A 22,496-nucleotide genomic window follows, 5' to 3' on the forward strand; every position below is an offset into this window, starting at 1 on the left:
TCAATGTCCTTCCAGGATACCCGGGCCAGGTCGATTAGAAAGGCCTGCTCACAGAAGTGTTTTAGGGAGCGTTTGACAGTGATGAGGGGTGGTCGTTTGACTGCGGCTCCGTAGCGGATACAGGCAATGAGGCAGTGATCGCTGAGATCCTGGTTGAAGACAGCGGAGGTGTATTTGGAGGGCCAGTTGGTCAGGATGACGTCTATGAGGGTGCCCTTGTTTACAGAGTTAGGGTTGTACCTGGTGGGTTCCTTGATGATTTGTGTGAGATTGAGGGCATCTAGCTTAGATTGTAGGACTGGCGGGGTGTTAAGCATATCCCAGTTTAGGTCACCTAACAGAACAAACTCTGAGGCTAGATGGGGGCGATCAATTCACAAATGGTGTCCAGGGCACAGCTGGGGGCTGAGGGGGGTCGGTAGCAGGCGGCAACAGTGAGAGACTTATTTCTGGAGAGAGTAATTTTCAAAATTAGTAGTTCGAACTGTTTGGGTATGGACCTGGAAAGTATGACATTACTTTGCAGGCTATCTCTGCAGTAGTTTAACTATTTCCAGGTAACAACCATGGGCTGGTTGGGATATTTAATGGGATAAAACGGTAGAACTAAAGAGAAACAGGTAATGTTGCATTTTCCAGCACTGTTCATCGTTATTACATAGAACTACCATCTCTGTTTCCAGGTAACAACCATGGGCTGGTTGGGATGTCAGGAAAGAGGATTGGTTGAAACAACATGGTAACTACTAGTGGTAATTACATAGTTCTAACCTGGTTATTACCAAGCTGGAATGTAAATTCTTATGTCACTATAAAAAGTCAAATTAGAGGTTTAAAAACAAACAAGACTCACCATCATTGTCTACATCCATCTGTCTGAAGATCTTATCTGTCCGTTTCTCCGGTGTCGACTCATCTTCTGGCATCTTCATCACTGAGGACACCATCTTGTAAATCGCCTGCAGAAGGAAGAACAATTGACCTTGGGTAAGAGAGTTGCACAAAGCTCATAAGGTTTTAGAAACAACATTTTTGAATGTGTATACAGTCTACCAGTAATGACCATTAAACAACAAAGTAACTTCCAAATAGTGCCTTTAACAAATAATACAATATTCTCTGTCAGAATGGAAGTATTCTACTAGTTACCTATGCAGTCAGGTTACCACATGGAAAATTAATCACAGTTCTCTGGCTTTATAAAAAAAACAAGGTATTTGAGCCTAACACCAATGAGACGGGAACTGAAATTTCCATCACTAACTATAACATTTTCTGACAAGATAGAACTGCCAAAGGGGGCTGAGTTGCAATCTACTACAGAAATAGCCTGCAGAGTTCTGTCATACTATCCAGGTCTGTGCCCAAACAATTCGATCTTCTACTTATAAAAATCCACATTTCCAGAAACAAGTCTCTCACCGTTGCCGCTTGTTATAGACCACCTTCTGCCCCCAGCTGTGCCCTGGACACCATATATGAATTGATTTCCCCCCATCTATCTCCAGAGCTCGTACTGTTAGGTGACCTAAACTGGGACATGCTTAACACCCAGCCCGCCCTACAATCTAAACTAGATGCCCTCAATCTCACACAAATGATCAATGAACCTACCAGATACAACCCCAAATCCGTAAACACGGGCACCCTCATAGATATCATCCTAACCAACTTGCCCTCTAAATACACCTCTGCTGTCTTTAACCAGGATCTCAGCGATCACTGCCTCATTGCGTGCTTCTGTAATGGGTCTGTGGTCCAACGACCACCCCTCATCACTGTCAAACGCTCCCTAAAACACTTCAGCGAGCAGGCCTTTCTAATCAACCTGGCCCGGGTATCCTGGAAGGATATTAACCTCATTCCGTCAGTAGAGGATGCATGGTTGCTCTTTAAAAGTGCTTTCCTCACCATCTTAAATAAGCATGCCCCGTTCAAAAAATGTAGAACCGGGAACAGATATAGCCCTTGGTTCACTCCAGACCTGACTGCCCTTGACCAGCACAAAAACATCCTGTGGCGTACTGCATTAGCATCGAATAGCCCCCGCAACATTTCAGGGAAGTTAGGAACCAATATACACAGGCAGTGTATATTTTTTTTCAAACAGAAATTTGCATCCTGTAGCACAAACTCCAAAAAGTTCTGGGACACTGTAAAGTCCATGGAGAATAAGAGCTGAGGCTAGGAAACACTGTCACCACCGATAAATCCACCTTAATTGAGAATTTCAATAAGCATTTTTCTACGGCTGGTCATGCTTTCCACCTGGCTACCGGTACCCTGGTCAACAGCCCTGCACCCCTCACAGCAACTTCCCCAAGCCTCCCCATTTCTCCTTCACCCAAATCCAGATAGCTGATGTTCTGAAAGAGCTACAAAATCTGGACCCCTACAAATCAGCTGGGCTAAACAATCTGGACCCTCTCTTTCTAAAATTATCCGCCGCAATTGTTGCAACCCCTATTACTAGCCTGTTCAACCTCTTTCGTATCGTCTGAGATCCCCAAAGATTGGAAAGCTGCTGGTCATCCCCCTCTTCAAAGAGGGAGACACTCTAGACCCAAACTGTGACAGACCTATATCTATCCTACGCTGCCTTTCTAAGGTCTTCGAAAGCCAAGTTAACAAACAGATTACTGACCATTTCCAATCCCACCGTACCTTCTCCATTATGCAATCTGGTTTCAGAGCTGGTCACGGGTGCACCTCAGCCACACTCAAATTGGAGGGCCTGTTGTCCAGACCTCTGGCAGTCTCTATGGGGGTGCCACGGGGTTCAATTCCCGGGACGACTCTTATCTCTGTATACATCAATGATGTCGCTCTTACTGCTGGTAATTCTCTGATCCACCTCTACGCAGACGATACCATTCTGTATACTTCTGGCCCTTCTTTGGACACTGTGTTAACTAAACTCCAGACGAGCTTCAATGCCATACAACCCTCCTTCTGTGGCCTCCAACTGCTCTTAAATGCAAGTAAAACTAAATGCATGCTCTTCAACTGATCGCTGCCCTGCACCTGCCCGCCCGTCCAGCATCACTACTCTGGAAGGTTCTGACTTAGAATATGTGGACAATTACAAATACCTAGTCATCTGGTTAGACTGTAAACTCTCCTTCCAGACTCACATTAAGGATCTCCAATCCAAAATTAAATCTAGAATCGGCCTCATATTTCGCAACAAAGCATCCTTCACTCATGCTGCCAAACATACTCTCGTAAAACTGACCATCCTACCAATCCTTGACTTTGGTGATAGCCTCAACACTATACTCACCAAATAAGATGCAGTATATCACAGTATATCCATTTTGTCACCAAGCCCCATATACTACCCACCACTGCGACCTGTATGCTCTCGTTGGCTGGCCCTCGCTTCATATTCGTCGCCAAACCCACTGGCTCCAGATCATCTATAAATATTTCCTAGGTAAAGCCCCGCCGCATCGCAGCTCACTGGTCACCATAGCAGAACCCACCCGTAGCACGCGCTCCAGCAAGTATATTTCACTGATCACCCCCAAAGCCAAATCCTCGTTTGGCCACCTTTCCTTCCAGTTCTCTGCTGCCAAAGACTGGAACGAATTACAAAAATCACTGAAGCTGGAGACTCATATCTCCCACACTAACTTTAAGCATCAGCTGTCAGAGCAGCTCAGAGATCATTGCACCTGTACAAACTCATCTGTAAATAGCCCATCCAACTACCTCATCCCCATATTGTTATTTTTTTGCTCCTTTGCACCCCACTATCTCTACTTGCACATTCATCTTCTGCACATCCATCACTCCAGTGTTTAATTGCTAAATTGTAATTATTTCGCCACTATGGCCTATTTATTGCCTTACCTCCCTAATCTTACTTCATGTGCACACACTGTATATATAATTTTCTATTGTGTTATAGTCTATACGTTTGTTTATTCCATGTGTAACTCTGTGTTGGTGTTTGTATCGCATTGCGTTGCTTTATCTTGGCCAGGTCGCAGTTGTAAATGATACTTGTTCTCAACTGGCCTACCTGGTTAACTAAAGGTGAAATAAAAATACATTAAAAAAATGGTCTGAGGACTTCAACAAGAGAATGTGTTCACTTGTGTCACCACCACACACAATCGCCTGAGTCAACACTGATACGGGACATGCTGCTCTGGCCACAGTGGGGGGAGCAAATATGACCATGATTAAGGGAAACAAAAATAGCATGAGTTGCAGCCAATGTCCAGGGAGAAAATATGTTTACGATATCATGGACGTGAGTAATAAAGAACGTATCATTCATTAGATTAAACACAAAGACAAGTAAAAAAGAAGACGCTGAAGTGAGCAGAAAACATGGTGTGTTCTGGGTGTTCTGACTAAATCCACCTGTAAAATCCACCACTGGAAGTTAGCAAACACTTTTATATCAAGCAACTTATATAACTGTAAGCTATCCACAGTGAACTTATTCATAGTATGTGGTCCATGCAGGAATCGAACCCTTAATGATACCTGCAGCATGCTCAGTTTCTAATCCATTGAACCACCGGAACCAACTCATTCTCATCTCAACTCACCTGTACGATCTCCAGCATCTCAGCCCGGCTGATGTAGCCATTCCCATCCAGGTCATACATGCTGAAGGCCCAGCGCAGCTTCTGCTCCAGGCCACCGCGCGATGTGACACTCAGCGCGATGATGAATTCCCGGAAGTCGATGGTGGCATCGCCGTTGGTGTCGAACGTCCGGAAGACGTGTTCAGCAAACTTGGAAGCGTCGCCATACGGGAAGAAGTTGGCGTAGATCTTCTTGAACTCATCGACTGTCAGGTGGCCCGTTGGGCAGTCTTTGAGGAAGCCTCGGTACCACTCCTGGAGCTCATGGTCGGAAAACTCTGTGTTTTCGCGCAGGTCATTCAGCACTTCAGGCCGCAGTTTGCTGTTCTGTTTCCCCATGACGGCCCACTGGAACGGGGTTTCAAACCTCAAGGCCCTTTTCTGGTTAAAGGAAGATGAAATGAAATGTGGAGCCTCTCACAGTCAGCTCTGCTATTAGTCTTGGAACCTTATCTCCACCACGCAGGACTGTAGGTCCCCTTCTGCTTTCCTTACGATGTCTGTCTGCTGGCTGCTCAATCTGCGTCCTCTTCCTCTGTTCCTATGGGAGATTGAACACTCTTATTAGGAACATCAAGTGAAACACTCAAGTAATAAATTGGTTTAATCCAAACCGCATCTGGATGTGGCATTATACTGTAACTCGAGAGGTAGAATAACCACCTCAAATAGCCCAATGTTGATTCATATTGAATTATGGTTATTATAATGTTTGACTGTAGAGGCTTTAAACAGCCTATGAGCAGCGGCAGAGTGATACTGATAAGATGACAACTGAGATGTTCTGAGTGCCACATGGGAGGGTGAGGCCTGGTCTCCATGGACACCATTTACATCCCCTCGCAATGTGAGAATTTATTTATTGACCGTTCGCCAAGTGGTGGAGGGAGAGTGAGAGTGTCCAGGATCATTCTAGGCTTCAATAACTCAGTCTGTTGCCTCAAAAGGTCAGCACGGCACAAGAAAATAAGGTTGTTACTTCAGAACTCAGCTAACCATTAGAAAATCCAGGCACCTAGGTTAGGATGCCACATGGGAGACAGTCACACACACAGGCATGCGTTTTCAGCTGTATGTGTATTAAATGTTACTGGAAAAGTAACACATAGGTGGAAAAACCATCATGCATGCACATGGCACACATTTAATGACACGTCATATAACAATTCCACTCCCTCCGCTTTACCCATAAAGCTTTTATTGGCCAGAGAGAGAAACGGTCACATGACCCTGTTCTTGCTTTACCTCTCTTTCTCTCTCTCTCTGTTTGCCTTTTTTTTTCTCTCTCTCCTCTCTGAGATTATTGGCCCAGGACAGATTATATCAGAGACCGGAGCGGAGGACAAAGGAGGACAGCAACTAATTGTTTGTTTGTGTCTGACTGTGCTCCAAGAGCTTTCTAGAAAGAGTAGTGTTCACACTCCGAAATCTTTAATGTAATTTCCTGCAGTTTCCTCGGTCTGAGTTGCAATTACAATGCAAGATGAGAGCTCTAAGGGGGAAAGCGGACTGGGAGTAGCCTACACTCCCTCTGACACACCAACACCACCCTTAGCTTGGTTTGCCAGGCTTACAGGAGTGCACAGCTGGGAATGAGACACCACACACACACACACACACACACACACAAGCACACGCCCATCCAGAACCCGACCACACCCCCTGGCCCAGAGCATAACAGGACCAGGATGCAACTGGCAGCACCTCCCCTGGACTGGGTCTCATGGTCACATGGACTGTTTTCCACTAAATCTCACTGTGGTGGCAGGGCCAGGACAGACATAAACACGGGCGTTGCTATTTATTCTCTCCCTGCACACAAACCCACAGAACATCGAAAAAGTGGGGGATATCCCTGGTGGCTGGTTTGTTGTTCTAATTTTAAAGTTGTGTAGAAGAACACTTAGTAGCCTACACTCCAAAAGATGCCCATGGAGTTATACACTTATACACTTATTATACAGTTGTATGATAACGCATTCCATTTCTATTGCAAAAATAGCATGTAGTATTTTCAAAGATGGAGATTTGCTTGATAACAATGCAGGTTCACACACAGTGCAGGACAAAAGATAACCGCAAGGTTGATAGGCATAGGTTTGTAAAAAGCAATGGGAGACAGGCGCAGGAATGCGTAATATTTTTTTTTACTGTACCCAAATTATGGTGTGCCATGTAAAGGCAAGGAGACGAAGACCAAACAAACACGTAACAAAAACACAGGGTAGTAACCCAAAACAAAAGAGCGACGAGTACCTTGAATAAATAATACACTCGCACGATGATTAACACACGGGACGAGACCCGTAATCATCTGCGCAATCCACAAGGGCACGAAAGCACAAAACACACAGCACAGGTACTCACACGCACCAACGGACATTATAACAATAATCGACCCCCAATGGAAACCAAAGGGCACATATATACAAATACTAATCAGTGGGAATAGGGGACAGGTGTGTGTGATGAAAGTTCCGGGGGAACCCTGACATGTTTTCATAGCTGGAGCCTTAGCCTAATATTGGCAATTCCAATGAAGTATTCAGTGCAGCGAACAGCAGTTGGGATAGCAATCCAGCCCTGTTTTCTTGTGTATAGAAAGTATTTGGCCAGAATTCAAACAAACCGTAATGCGCAAAATGGCACTGCCCTTAAATAATTCAAGCTTGAGCAGACATCAACAGCTTTTACCACGAGAAATTGCCTTAAGTCAAGTTTAGTGCGACATCAGTCCAATGCGGTTTGTTTTCATCCCCGTCTTTGTTAGAGAACTTGGGACTATAAGGTTCTATCTGTATTTTTGTTCTGTTAGACATAGCCTTATTCTATTCAATGTTCTCTATCTAAATTCAGTAGGACTCCATTTCATGCAGACAGTTTGTTGCGCTATCTGAGGTAAGATTATACTTTTCCACTCAATTCAATGTTTTTTTTGGTTAGTGTGTGTTTTTATTTGCGGATAGAACCACACTTTATGTATGTTAGGGGGAAAAGCACAGGCCTTACTAAATTCACATATGACCGCCAATGAAATCCATTAGGCCTTTGTTTTGAGATTGTGAAACAGGTTATCCCTAATGAGCCTAGATTCCTTCCTCAGCCCTATGGGCCATGGTCAAAAGGAGTGCACTACATAGAGAATATGGTGCCATTTGGGAGACAGAAAACATCTGCTTATCCCCTCAGTTACACTGCAACAGTCTTTCCCTTGTCGGTCTGGCTCTGCCACTTACTGTAGTCTGAAGAAGCCGCCCTGCCCCCATCCCTCAACTCTTCCCCAATAACTATGGCTGTTATGGTTCCACTTTTTCCACTAGCTAATGAGAATGTTTCACACAGCTTCCAGATTCCACACACTCACACGGCATGTGTTTCCCCTAAGGCCAACTGGGAGTCCTTGCCCTGTCCCACCTCTGACTCCCCTAAAGTTCCACTCGCAGGCATACAAACATAGTTTTTCCCTTGGATGCCACCAACAATAGGATCACACAAGACAATCATTAGCCTTAATGTGTCCAAGCAGCCAGAGCTAATTTATCCATGCATCCAGGAAAACCCCATAAACCTAATTTTAGTTCAAAAGTGTGCATGTTTGCCTGTGTACGTGCGTGTGTCCGCATCCTCTCACACTGACAGGTATATGAAATATCATCATGTCCAGTAAATGATACATTAAACATGACTCTAGTAACCCCTAACCTCAGTATCGGCGATCGTTGCCTTAGAGCTTGCTATGATAAACATATCCCCTGGCTACAGGTAGGCTTAGTGACATCATGACAGTGTCAAAATATCCCCCCCCAACGTAAAGCACCATATTTCTCCAACTCCATTCAACCAGATGACCAGTTAAAACAAACAGCCGGCTGCATACCCCCAGAATAGCATTGTTGTTAATGGCGCTCCATTTAATGATGTCTGTCAAGGGGGTCAACATGTACATCTCCCATCGCTGAATACTGCTGCCGAGATGGATTGAACTGAGAAAATATTTGGGCCGTCTGTATTTATGGTAGCGTCTTGATAGGAATGCAAATGACGTAGTTTCATGTGATGTGCTTTGGGCAGAGAACCAAGCTTGAAATAATCTGAGTAACAGTCTCTAGCTAACATTCCATTTCAGCAATCTCAACGTTCAATATGTGCTGGATTTACAGTGGAGTTGCTCATTGGTTGTTGGAAATAACATTCATATTTTCCATGAAAACATGTGGAGCCTCAAAATTACTGCAATTCCTAAAAAGGTTGGAATTGCAGTATGTATTTACTTTGGACAGATTGGTTTCATCTGGACAAACAAAAAATGGTTGCTTAGCATACAGAGTTCAAGTATTTGCATAATTGTTGTGATTGGAGGATAGCTGTAAAGGTGATCGAATCAGGATCAAATCCTTGGTTCTCCTCGAGCTCATTAATTATATAATATTCATACTTAAAGATGGCAGATAGGCCAGTCTTTTTAGCAAATGTCATGAAGTACAGGGAGTGGATAAGCTAAAGAGACTAGTACACAGGCTAAACTTGACAGCCTTCTAGCATTGAAAAGCTCATTACTTTAGCGTGCTGTGAAGCCGACTGTGCTTCAATGATGTAGGACTAGGACTTTATTGGTAATGTGTAGGCTACTAGGGCCCGATTCCGACTTAGGAAATTACGGCTTTCTTACACAAGCCTTTCCTACGCATTTCTCAGTAGTTGGTATTCAGACAGGCTTTGAGTGCACTGGATATATGTAATTAAATCGCTTAAAACCCTCCCCACCTGCTGACCAAAAGATTTTCTCATGGAGTTTTCATTCAATAGGGTTTTCAGTATATTTATTGCCATCCCTTTAAATACAATGTACATTTAATTACAATTTTGTTGACAGATTAGAATACATTGAGAGAACGGGTTCAGAAAATAGGGATCAATGAAAGAATGCCATCTATGCATCTTTTTCTCCATTTCAGCACCAACTTGTAGATTTAAAAAATACTCTGATCTTGTAGATTATTTAGGCAAGTTTTGGGGTTAGGAAAGTATATACTGTATGAATCATTAAAGATGCAGAAATCGCTCCCGCCATTTCCTGGTTGCTAAAATTCTAATAGTTGGCCTAATTTCAGTTTATGTGACAAATCAAGCAAGTATAGTGTTGACAATCACTGTACCATCCAAACCACTGTGAAATATATTTTCCAGAACCTAAAATATTGTATTTTTAGCTGTTTGAAGCTGGTGTACAAACCTGAAAGTAAAAGACACAAAAAGAACAGGAAGCATATAAATAGTGCACATATAACAAATCTACTGCTTCTTAGACTTGCTTTTGATGAGAATGACAGATCTATAACTCACATTCCTATGTGAATTTTGTCAGGTCACCCAAAAAGTTACACAATGCAGATTTAAAAAAAAAAAAAGGTTTGGAGAGCCTTGACATACAAAATATATGAATGAATAAATAAATACAGTGGTTTGATTCATCCTGAAATGTGTCATATTCAAGTTCAAACCATGAAATATTTGAAGGTGGAAAAAAGTGTACAATAGAGGTTGAACAATAGTCCTATAAATCTACCCTAATTCTCACAAATAATAGAACTGTATGACAATAATCCTATAAATCTACCCTGATTCTCACTAATAATAGAACTGTATGACAATAATCCTATAAATCTACCCTGATTCTCACTAATAATAGAACTGTATGACAATAATCCTATAAATCTACCCTGATTCTCACTAATAATAGAACTGTATGACAATAATCCTATAAATCTACCCTGATTCTCACTAATAATAGAACTGTATGACAATAATCCTATAAATCTACCCTAATTCTCACAAATAATAGAACTGTATGACAATAATCCTATAAATCTACCCTGATTCTCACTAATAATAGAACTGTATGACAATAATCCTATAAATCTACCCTAATTCTCACTAATAATAGAACTGTATGACAATAATCCTATAAATCTACCCTGATTCTCACTAATAATAGAACTGTATGACAATAATCCTATAAATCTACCCTAATTCTCACTAATAATAGAACTGTATGACAATAATCCTATAAATCTACCCTGATTCTCACTAATAATAGAACTGTATGACAATAATCCTATAAATCTACCCTAATTCTCACTAATAATAGAACTGTATGACAATGGTCCTATAAATCTACCCTGATCCTCACTAATCATAGAACTGTAAGACAATAGTCCTATAAATCTACCCTGATCCTCACTAATAATAGAACTGTATGACAATAGTCCTATAAATCTACCCTGATCCTCACTAATAATAGAACTGTATGACAATAGTCCTATAAATCTACCCTGATCCTCACTAATAATAGAACTGTGTGACAACGGTCCAGTCATCGTGAACCGTGCACCAGGCTCCAGGTTTTACCTGCCACGTGTGGTCTGAGTTCCATAATGATTCAAATTATTGCACAACGTTAGCATAAAATGATCTACTAATTCAAGCAACCCCGAGGAACAACTTGCATGGACGTGACAGAAGAAAGATGAACGGAACGTAATGGAAGGATGCAAATGGAAGAAAACTAATACCAAAGTGACAGTTATAAATGGATTTGGGTATTACTGGCAGTAGCTCCCGATAGTGGCAAATATTTAACATGATTGTTTTACAAATTGTAAAAGAAAACGGAGAAAAGCCCGGGCATAGGCTATAATTAAAACATTCTAAAGAACTTACATCAACTCAGCAGGTTCAGCCATACATAAACCTAGAGCTTGGGTGTTCAAATTTCATCCATGCAAATTATGAGGGCACACAATTAAAATGAGGAAATAATGGCACAGCTATTTAGAGCCTATTTCGCTGTGGAGAAGGGGCCGCAATACATGTCATGTTGATATGATTTTCAGTTTGCTTCCATATGGCTGATTTCACATTCATCTCCAGTGATCATAAGGAAAAATAATCTAAAACAATTGCTGTTTTTACAATCCCCTTCTCCAAAGGGATTACTTATTTTCCTAGCTCTTTTAAATAGCTCTTATCCATTTATAAATTGCACTGCATGGATAATGCTGTTATTTCTATCAGAAAAAATAAATTAGAGTCTTTTTCCACTTGGAACCGGCAGGTTCGCTCAACCTTATTCATGGTTTGCTCGCACATAAAGGTGGTGGAGTTATCAGGGAATTAAGTCTTGGTCAGAATAGACACACCTCCACCACACCTTCATTTCTTAGAGCTCCATCCTGAATGAATAGCGGGGTGAATAGCATGCTATTCTAATGCTTAAGTTGTGGGTAAGAATGTGCCTAGAGAGAAAGGTGCATAAAAAGGGAATAATGTTCAAAGGTCGGAACCGGGGCCTAATGAACTGGTATATGGAGCAGGAGGATGGTGGCACCTTAATAGGGGAGGACGGGCTCGTGGTAATGGCTGGAGTGGAATTTGTGGAATGGTATGAAATACCTTAAACCCACTGTTTCCATGTGTGTAATGCTATTACATTCCATTAGCTCCATTCTGGGCATTATTATGAACCGTTCTCCCCATGGCAGCCTCCACTGATATGGTGGATTAACTTCAAAGTGACTTGGTCACACCTCTCCATCAAAGTTGACTGTGAAGAGACTTTTGAGAAAAACTAGGGAAGGAGGTGACCCAGTATTTGGTTGAGAAGGAGAAAGGGCATTTCCTAATCATTCTCACTTCCATCCGTGAGTGTGAGGTTTACTGAGGCAGTGTCAGAGAAAACCATAAACTGTATCGGGAGTAGCCTATAGTCCCTTGACACAACTGTCTCCACGGCAACACCAGCAGTGCTAAGGCTGGTTTATGCAAGGGTAAGAGGCAGTAACTACCCAACTGGGGCACAACTTCAACAGGGCACAGCGTTCAATTCATTGCAGACAGAAATGGAGCGTATAGAACCGCATAGTGGTTAAGTGTGTTATTTCTATAAATTATACCTGTTCTGGCTCCAAATAAATGATAGTGACTTGAAAAAAAGACTGTCAGATATGACACAATGTGACAATATATGCTGGAATTCGACACATCAGTGACGTGGTAAAAAAAATAGGTGGTTAAACTCTGATCACCGGTCGCGGATTTAAAAAAAGGTTTCGCTCCCTATTGGCCTCCTTTCAAAGCATTTTTCCCCAAAAGGTGGATAAATGGTAGGTCAAAAAAGTGTGTAAACTGCATTTACCCTCCACTACACCACTGACTTCATCCATAATCTTCCCACATTTTGGGATTATAAATCACTTTATAATTCCTGAAAAAAACTATAACATTCATTTTGACAATTGCCACAACAAATAATATGCCATTCTATTTTCCTGGTCCATAACCCCATATGAGATTCTCTCTGCTCCAGGCAAAAACACCACTGTGCCAAGATAAACTACATACGCATATCAGATACTGTTTCTCACCATGGCAAGAAAGTTTTTTTTTTTAAACTAGTCTGAAGGACGCGTAATTACGCACGTAAATGCATCGCCAAATTAGTCATCTGATTGAACCAACATCGAGTACATTAACCGACAAAAATAGATATCGAACTGTCAATAAATTCAAAGTTTTATACTTGGTCCTGGCTTACGACGTTGTATTATCCTTTGAAGACGGTTAGGGCTATCCAGTCCTGTCGTGTCCAAGATGCTGCTCAATACCGTTAACGTTTATTTCTAACGCTTCAATAGAAAACTCCATTTAAGCTATTGGAAAAAGTAAAGTAAGGTTACCCAATTACCTTGAGATGGTATAAGCAACCTTATACAACTATCTTTGAAGGAAGTTTTCAAATATATTCAGAGATCGGCATAAAATTCATCGTTCTTCATGCAGCGCAGTTTCATCATTTTACAGAGATTCGACTTGCACGGCTGTTCGGCTTTCACCGGACTCGCCCAGTTCTCTGGTGGGGGATGGCCGTTCCAACAAATTGCAGTCGCATTTAGTTTAGCTGTCCTTGAGTGGCATTTGCTAGGCTATAATAAATGAGAATTTTCCGTCAATGGAATCTGTGTATTTATGTACGGGCATACAATAATAAATACTCGAATATGTATGTCCAATGCTTGGATATAGAACAATCCACACTCATATACAGATACAGTAGTGAGAATGTAATTGTAACTGCTGGGTCAAATATGTGGTCGAATGGCAGGTTAGCTGATAGGTGTGGGTATTTAATTGCACATTCTGGATTTGTTTAAACTTTAGGTTTTAGTCCTGCAACCGTGGATTATTGCACTCATTATTAATGTTATAAGAAGTTCAGACTACTTTACTATAGTAAATAGTCAAATACATGCCCTGGGACTTTGGAAAATTGTGCTAAACTATGTCAGTGTTTTTTAAACCTCACGTTTTGGGCTGGGTGTTTGTGTCCGTGTGTATTTCATGCATGCATAATCTATGAGTAGAATTACTGGGGTGTTCCGCTGCCCAGGCCCTGAAACCTGCCAGATCTTACAACGCCTGTGTAGGTACAGTGCATTCAGGAGAAAGCATTCAGACCCCTTGACTTTTTCCACATTTTGTTATGTTACAGCCTTATTCTAAAATGGATTCAATTGTTTTTCCACCTTTCATCCATCTACACACAATGACAAAGCAAAAACAGGTATTAAAAATGAAATTACATTTACATAAGTATTCAGACCCTTTACTCAGTACCTGGTTGAAGCACCTTTGACAGTGATTACAGTCTTGAGTCTTCTTGGATATGACTCTACAGGCTTGGCACACCTGTATTTGGGGAGTTTTTCCCATTCTTTTCTGCAGAGCCTCTCAAACTCGTTGCTGCACAGCCATTTTCAGGTCTCTCCAGAGATGTTAGATCGGGTTCAAGTCCAGGCTCTGGCTGGGCCACTCAAGGACATTCAGAGACTTGTTCTGAAGCCAATCCTGCATTGTCTTGGCTGTGTGCTTATGTTTGTTGTCCTGTTGGAAGGTGAACCTTCGTCCCCGTCTGAGGTCCCGAGAACTATGGAGCAGGTTATCATCAAGGATCTCTCTGTACTTTGCCCACTTCATATTGCCTCGATCCTGACTAGTCTCCCAGTCCCTGCTGCTGAAAAACATCCCCACAGCATGATGCTGCCACCTCCATGCTTCACCTTAGGGATGGTGCCAGGTTTCCTCCATATGTAATGCTTGGCATTCAGGCCAAAGAGTTCAATCTTGTTTTTTTCAGACCAGGGAATCTGGTTTCTCATGGTCTGAGAGTCTTAAGATGCCTTTTGGCAAACTCCAAGCGGAGTGTCATGTGCCTTTTACTGAGGAGTGGCTTCCGTCTGGCCACTCTACCATAAAGGCCTGATCTCAACAGAGAAACTCTAGCGCTCCGTCAGAGTGACCATCGGGTTCTTCCTCTCCAAATGTCTCTCATCCTCTGCAAGCCCTCTTGACCGTGCATCTAGACCTAATAGAACTCAGTAAATAAATGCATCAGTCTCAAGTCATGCATATTCATATAATTCATATATAATCTGAACTGTATCCCTTCAAACATGTAATAGGGCCATGTATGCACCAGGAGTAATACAGGAGTAATAAACCTAGTGTTACACGGAAACTACTTTTATAAAACGATTTCCCGCGTTCTCCTTTGGCATCCCTTCTTTGCATTGTTTCCCAAAATAGTGTCTATAAAAAGAGCATTAAGCCTTTGAATCACTCTTTTTCCGTGTTTGAATGAACAGAGAAAATTAAGTAAAACATTAACATCCGGGGACGTGTTCGTGCTCTTTGACATCACAAAAACACATTGTATCGCTGTAGCTCGTCCACCTTCCACCTCAGACGCGAAAGGCCAACATAGGCGGATGTGGTGGATCAATAGACCATTTTTAACTGATAATTGACAGACATGGTGGTGTAGCAGGAAGATCTGAATGCCATGAACCAGGAGGTTGTGAGGTTCAAATCCCAGGTGAAGACGTGTTGAATCATAATTACTGTGTAAATGAACATGCACAATGTAATCATGTATGTCAAAGTGTGTAAAATATGTAAAATGAAAGCACTGTGTGTAGGTATCCCTTACCTTGCCAATAGACAAGTTCACCAATCAGGTCCTTGATGGGCTTGGCAACAGTAACGAGGCGTAATGTGAATTACATTTTTTTGGTAGAACATTTCTTTGGGACCATCAAGTGACGTCCTGACAACTGATTCACAGAAGTGGTCGAGCAACGTTTCCATGAACAGTGTCTAGAACATTAATAGCTTAGATTCTGAGAACATGGCAACCATGTTCTGTGTATGTTTGGTGGGACGTTGATGAAATATTCTCCTAACCCTCAGAAAACTGGACAGATAAATGTTCTCACCACGTCCAAGAAAATGCATCAAGAACATTAATGTTGTATATTGTAACCACGTTCAAGACAAGTTCTTCTTGACATTAAGGGAATGTTCTCCTATTTTTAACACCAAAAAACATGCAAAACAGTTCTCAGAATGTTTTTGATAACATAGAATGTTCCCCCAACTAAAAGCACTATGGGTACGTTACAGGTAACATTACAAATATGTTCTCTCTCCCTATAATTGTTAGCTGGGAAGTTCCAACTCATTTCCAATTAATCCATCTCTTCCAATAAAACAACTTGAGAGTTCTTGATTGCAGTTATTCACAAATGTATTACTAACAAGGTCTAGTTTGTCACTCATTTCCAAGGTTTGGGTAATGAAGACATTGATTGTAAGCGGGTTATTTGAAAAGTTTCGAGAATGTTTTTTCTCATCATTTATCAAACTTAAAAACAGCACAAAATGACTCAACAAAAATGCAAAATGAAAAGAAAACACAAGATATGAAATAAAAAGGACACGGTTGAAAACGCCATCTCTGCTTGGCGTCTATGAAAGTCAGTTCCACCTGTTGCATTTATCTGACTACAGCCCTCTTCCCAGTTATCCCATTAACCTCTCTGTGCACCGAACCCGTTAGCGGGATTAAATTTGACAACATACAGTGATCGCTACATAAATAGTCATATTAAACATATATTAAACATATATTCACAGAGACACTGACTCCGAATGGGAGCCCCCAGTGCCACGGTGTCCATATATTTTTTTCATGTTTTTTGTCATTTTTTGGGGAGGGTGTGTTAGAATACCATTTTGGTATTTTGTATATAGTTATTCCATTCAAAATGTATAACTTCACCAATTTGGTCACTTGGGTACATTTGGGCTACTTGTGTGGAACACCTGGGTGACTTCATGATAAATGTCATGTATAACACACTAATTTTGGAAGTTATCATTCTAAAACTTTGCACAAGTACTTTTGCCCTCTTATGTTTTTCACTGAAATAGTCCCCATCATCCTATCTGAATGTTTGTTTTGTCTTGTTCATTTTAAAGATGATGATATAACAATGAAAATGATAAAACATGTTTTTTTCATTGTATTATCTAAACCAGATCTATTGTGTTATAGTCTCCTACATTCAATTCACATTTACACAAACTTCAGAGTGTTTTCTTTCAAACGAAACCAAGAATATGCATATCCTTGGTCCTGGGCTACAGGCAGTTAGATTTGGGTATGTCTTCAGGCGGAAATTGAAAAAAGTAGGGGGGTAGCTGTAAGAGTTAAATTAGGTTCTAAGTTGTGGTAACATAAATGGCCAGCAGGTGGGACCATAACCAGGTTTCTATGAACAAACATATTTACTTTTAGCAAATAATAGTCTAAAAACAATTCATAAAGAATTTTCTTTTATATCAAAAATGGTCTTTACAGATCCATTCACAGCTCGTTGTATGTTGGCAATATTAGAGACACCCACATAAACAGTGCTTTTAACAACTTACATACTTTACACACTTTGACATACAGTTGGAAGTCGGAAGTTTACATGCACATAGGTTTACATGCACATAGACCTCCACAAGTCTGGTTCATCCTTGGGAGCAATTTCCAAATGCCTGAAGGTACCAGGTTCATCTGTACAAACAATAGTACGCAAGTATAAACACCATTGAACCAAGCAGCCGTCATACTGCTCAGGAAGGAGACGCGTTCTGTCTCCTAGAGATGAAAGTACTTTGGTGCGAAAAGTGCAAATCAATCCCAGAACAGCAGCAAAGGCCCCTGTGAAGATGCTGGAGGAAACAGGTACAAAAGTATCTATATCCACAATAAAACGAGTCCTATATCGACATAACCTGAAAAGCCGCTCAGCAAGGAAGAAGCCACTGCTCCAGAACCGCCATAAAAAAGCCAGACTATGGTTTGCAACTGCACATGGGGACAAAGATCGTACTTCGAAAATTCTCCTCTGGTCTGATGAAACAAAAGTAGAACTGTTTGGCCATAATGACCATCGTTATGTTTGGAGGAAAAAGGGGGAGGCTTGCAAGCCGAAGAACACCATCCCAACTGTGAAGCACAGGGGTGGCAGCATCATGTTGTGGGGGTGCTTTGCTGCAGGAGGGACTGGTGCACATCACAAAATAGATGGCATCATGAGGTAGTTAAATTATGTGGCTATATTGAAGCAACATCTCAAGACATCAGTCAGGAAGCTTGGTCGCAAATGGGTCTTCCGAATGGACAATGACCCCAAGCATACTTCCAAAGTTGTGGCAAAATGGGTTAACTTCACAAGGGTAGGGGGCAGCATTCTGAATTTGGGATGAAAAGCATGCCCAAATTAAACTGTCGGCTACTCAGTCCCAGAGTATAGGTTATGCATATAATTAGTATATTTCAATAGAAAACAATCAAAAGTTTCCGAAACTGTTAGAATAATGCCTGAGAGTATAACAAAACTGATATGGCAGGCGAAAACCAGAGGAAAATCCAACCAGGAAGTCCTATTATTTTGAAAGGCTGTTTTTCAAATTGAATGACTATCCACCATACAAAGACTTAGGACCAGTTCACAAGCTCTGTGTCTTCCTCGACATGTGACCAGTCTTTAGGCATTGTTTCAGGCTTTTACTCTGAAAAATGAGAGATACAGCACTTTCAATCAGTGACCAGTAGAAGTTTCCATTCATCAGCCATGCGCCCTGATCATGAACGTGCCTTTCTTGTTCTTCCTTTCCAATTGACGAAGCCTTTGTCCGATTGAAATATTATCGATTATTTATGACAAAAACAACCGGAGGAGTGATTTTAAACATTGTTTGGCATGTTTCTACTAACTTTTATTGTACGTTTTAAAAACATTTCGTCCTGGAATTAGTGCACGCGCCTTCTGCATTCGGATTACTGGACAAAACGAGCAAACAAAAAGGAGGTTTTTGCTCATAAAGAGGGACATTATCGAACAAAACAAACATTTATTGTCTGACATGGAGACCTGGGATGTGCCACCAGATGAAGATCAAAGGTATGTGATTAATTTTAATGCTATTTCTGATTTTTGTGACACTCCTTGGCTGGAAAATGGCTGTATGCGTTTCTGTGGCTAGCTAACATAATCGCAACGTGTGCTTTCGCTGTAAAGCGTTTTTGAAATCTGACACAGCGGTTGCAACCTGTTAGGGATAGGGGGCAGCATTTTCACTTTTGGATAAATAGCATGCACAATTTCAACTTCCTGCTACTCATGCCAGGAATATATTATATGCATATGATTAGTAGGTGTGGATAGAAAACACTCTGAAGTTTCTAAAACTGTTTCAAAACCCTGAGGAATAACTGTTCAGATTTTTATTTTTTTTGCTTCTGACCGTTCCCTCAGTTGTCTTTGCCAAGGGATATTTGATAGCGACCATTTTACAGTTCCTACGACTTCCACTGGATGTCAACATTTTTTGGAATTTGGTTGAAGTTAATCATTTGTGCAACGAAGAAGAAGCACATCCTGGAACAACGTTACACTGTTGAGAGTTACGCAAGATGAAAAAAGGTGCATGGTTTGTTTACTTGCTGTATTGAATACAGATTGCCGCGTCTACAATTTGATCGATTATTAACGTTTAAAAATACCTAAAGTTGTATTACAAAAGTAGTTTGAAATATTTTGGCAAAGTTTATAGAAAACTTTTGAAATGTTTTGTAGTGACGTTGTGTTTTGGCAAGCTATTTTTTTCCGGATCAATCGTGCTTTATAAATGGACATTTTGGGTATACATGGACGGAATTAATCGGAAAAAAAAGACCAATTGTGATGTTTATGGGACATATTGGAGTGCCAACAAAGAAGCTCGTCAGAGGTAATGCATGTTTTATATTTTATTTCAGCGTTTTGTTTAGCGCCTGCTACGCTAGTTCTTTTGTTTACTACTGGTTCAGATGGGTGCATGCTATCAGATAATAGCTTCTTATGCTTTCGCCGAAAAGCATTTTTAAAGTCTGACATGTTGGCTGGATTCACAACGAGTGTAGCTTTAATTGAGTATCTTACATGTGTGATTTAATGAAAGTTTGAATTTTATAGAATTTTATTTGAATCTGGCGCTCTGCATTTCCCCAGGCAATTGGCCAGTTGAGACGTTAGCGTCTCCATATCCTCAAGAGTTTATCTATATTTACATGAAAACACTTGTATAGTTTATCAATGCTTATGATGAGTATTTCTGTCATTTTATGTGGCTCTCTGCAATTTCACTGGATGTTTGTTTGAGACAATGCATTTCTGACCACCAAGCGCCAATGTAAACTCAGATATTTGGATATAAATATGAATTTTACCGTGCAAAACATACATGTATTGTGTAACATGAAGTCATATGAGTGTCATCTGATGAAGATCATCAAAGGTTAGGGATTAATTTTATCAATATTTCTGCTTTTTGTGAATCCTCTCTTTGGCTGGAAAAATGGCTGTGTTATTCTGTGAATAGGCACTCACCTAACATAATCGTTTGGTTGCTTTCGCTGTAAAGCCCTTTTGAAATAGGACACTGTGGCTGGATTTAAAACAAGTGTATCTTTAAAATGGTGTAAAATACATGTATGTTTGAGGAATTTTAATTTAGGGATTTCTGTTGTTTTGAATTTGGTGCCCTGCAGTTTCACTGGCTGTTGACGAGGTGGGACGCTACCGTCCCACGTACCCTAGAGAGGTGAAGAACAACAAAGTCAAGGTATTGGAGTGACCTCAATTTCATTGAACATTTGTGGGCAGATCTGAAAAAGTGTGTGCGAGCAAGGAGGCCCACACACCTGTCTCAGTTACACCAGCTCTGTCAGGAGGAATAGGCAAAAATTCACCCAACTTATTGTGGGAAGCTTGTGGAAGGCTACCCGAAACAATTGACCAAAGCAAACCATTTAGAGGCACTGCTACCAAATACTAATTGAGTGCATGTACACTTCTGACCCACTGGGAATGTGTTGAAAGAAATAAAAGCTGAAATAAATAATTATCTTTACCATTATTCTGACATTTCACAGTCTTAAAATAAAGTGTTGATCCTAACTGACATAAGACAGGGAATATGTACTATGATTAAATGTCAGGAATTGTGAAAAACTGAGTTTAAATGTATTTGGCTAAGGTGTAAGTACATAAGTACAACTGTACATAATTACATTTTGTAAGTTTAGTTGTCCTCACCTGGGATTTGAATTTACTGGGAGCTAGACACAGGCCCCCAGAGTACATTCCTTTGGACCATCACACGGCGTCCTAAGGACTGGTAAAATAAACTTTGAGAATGTCCTCAAAAGGTCCTGACATGGTCCTCAGTGACATCCTTGTAACTTACAGGGAACTAGACAAAGGTCCGCCATGGAACGTTCATTTGGGACCATCACTCGATGTCCTAAGAACTAGTACATTTATAGTCCTGCAAAATCCTCAAAAAGGTCCTGACATGATCCTCAGTGACGTCCTGGTAACTTACAGGGGACTAGTCAAAGGTCTCCCAGAGAACGTTCCCTTGGAACCATCCCGCGACATCCTAAGGACTAGTAAAATTAAAGTCCAGAGAACATAATTAAAAGGTCCTGACATGGTCCTCAGTGACACCCCTTTAACTTACAGGGAGCTAGTCAAAGGTCTCCCAGAGAACATTGCCTTGGGACCGCAAAGCGATGTCCTAAGGACTAGTAAAATTAAAGTCCTGAGAACGTCCTACTAAGGTCCTGACATGGTCCTCAGTGACGTCTTGGGAACTAACAGGTAACTAGACAAAGGTCTCTCAGAGAACGTTCCCTTGGGACCATCAAGCAACGTCTTAAGAACTAGTAAATGTTATGTACTGAGAACCTCCTCAAAAGGTCCTGAAATGGTCCTCAGTGACATCCTGGTGACTGAGGTCACTCCTCATTTCTCATAAGAAGCGATTGGATCTGAATAAAGGTCTCCCAGAGAACATTCCCTTTGGAACTTGACTCAACGTCCTAGTAAAATAAAAGTCCTGAGAATGTCCTCAAAAAGGTCCTGACATGGTCCTCATTGACATCCTGTAACCTTTTTGGGATAGGGGGCAGCATTTTCACTTTTGGATGAATAGCGTGCCCAGAGTGAACTGCCTCCTACTCTGTCCCAGATGCTAATATATGCATAGTATTATTATTATTGGATAGGAAACACTCTGAAGTGTCTAAAACTGTTTGAATGATGTCTGTGAGTATAACAGAACTCATATGGCAGGCGAAAACCTGAGTAGAGGTTTGTAGTTTTTCAAAGCTCGGCTTACCGAGTACATATTGAGATATGGATGAGGTTGCACTTCCTAGGGCTTCCACTAGATGTCAACCGTCTTTAGAAACTGGTTTGAGGATTCTACTATAAAGGAGGGGCTCATGAGACCTCTGAGTCAGTGGTCTGGCAGAGAGACTTGGTCTCATGACGCACGCTCCCGACAGAGTTACCTCTCGTTCCAGAGCCTTTCTGAAGACAAAGGAATTCTCCGGTTGGAACATTATTGATGTTTTATGTTAAAAACATCCTAACGATTGATTCCATACATCAT

At 41.2% G+C, this 22,496-nt stretch overlaps 2 protein-coding genes across 2 annotated transcripts in view; both read right to left on the minus strand.

Annotated features, from left to right (window-relative positions):
* LOC112217401 (hippocalcin-like protein 1) overlaps positions 1-13,511 on the minus strand; it is a 23,125-nt gene extending 9,614 nt beyond the window's left edge. Inside the window, exons 1-3 of the mRNA XM_024377649.2 lie at positions 13,348-13,511; positions 4,566-5,145; positions 854-959 (exon numbers count right to left, since the gene is read on the minus strand). Coding sequence (XP_024233417.1) covers positions 854-959; positions 4,566-4,943 — 484 coding nt within the window. The 5' untranslated portion in view covers positions 4,944-5,145; positions 13,348-13,511. The remainder of the gene's footprint in view (positions 1-853; positions 960-4,565; positions 5,146-13,347) is intronic.
* The window catches only part of LOC112219756, a 466,516-nt gene that overhangs the window by 262,533 nt on the left and 181,487 nt on the right, over positions 1-22,496 (minus strand). The gene's annotated exons all lie outside the window — the stretch shown is intronic.

This window comes from Oncorhynchus tshawytscha, linkage group LG18 (genome assembly GCF_018296145.1).
Source record: "Oncorhynchus tshawytscha isolate Ot180627B linkage group LG18, Otsh_v2.0, whole genome shotgun sequence".
Lineage (NCBI taxonomy): Eukaryota > Metazoa > Chordata > Actinopteri > Salmoniformes > Salmonidae > Oncorhynchus > Oncorhynchus tshawytscha.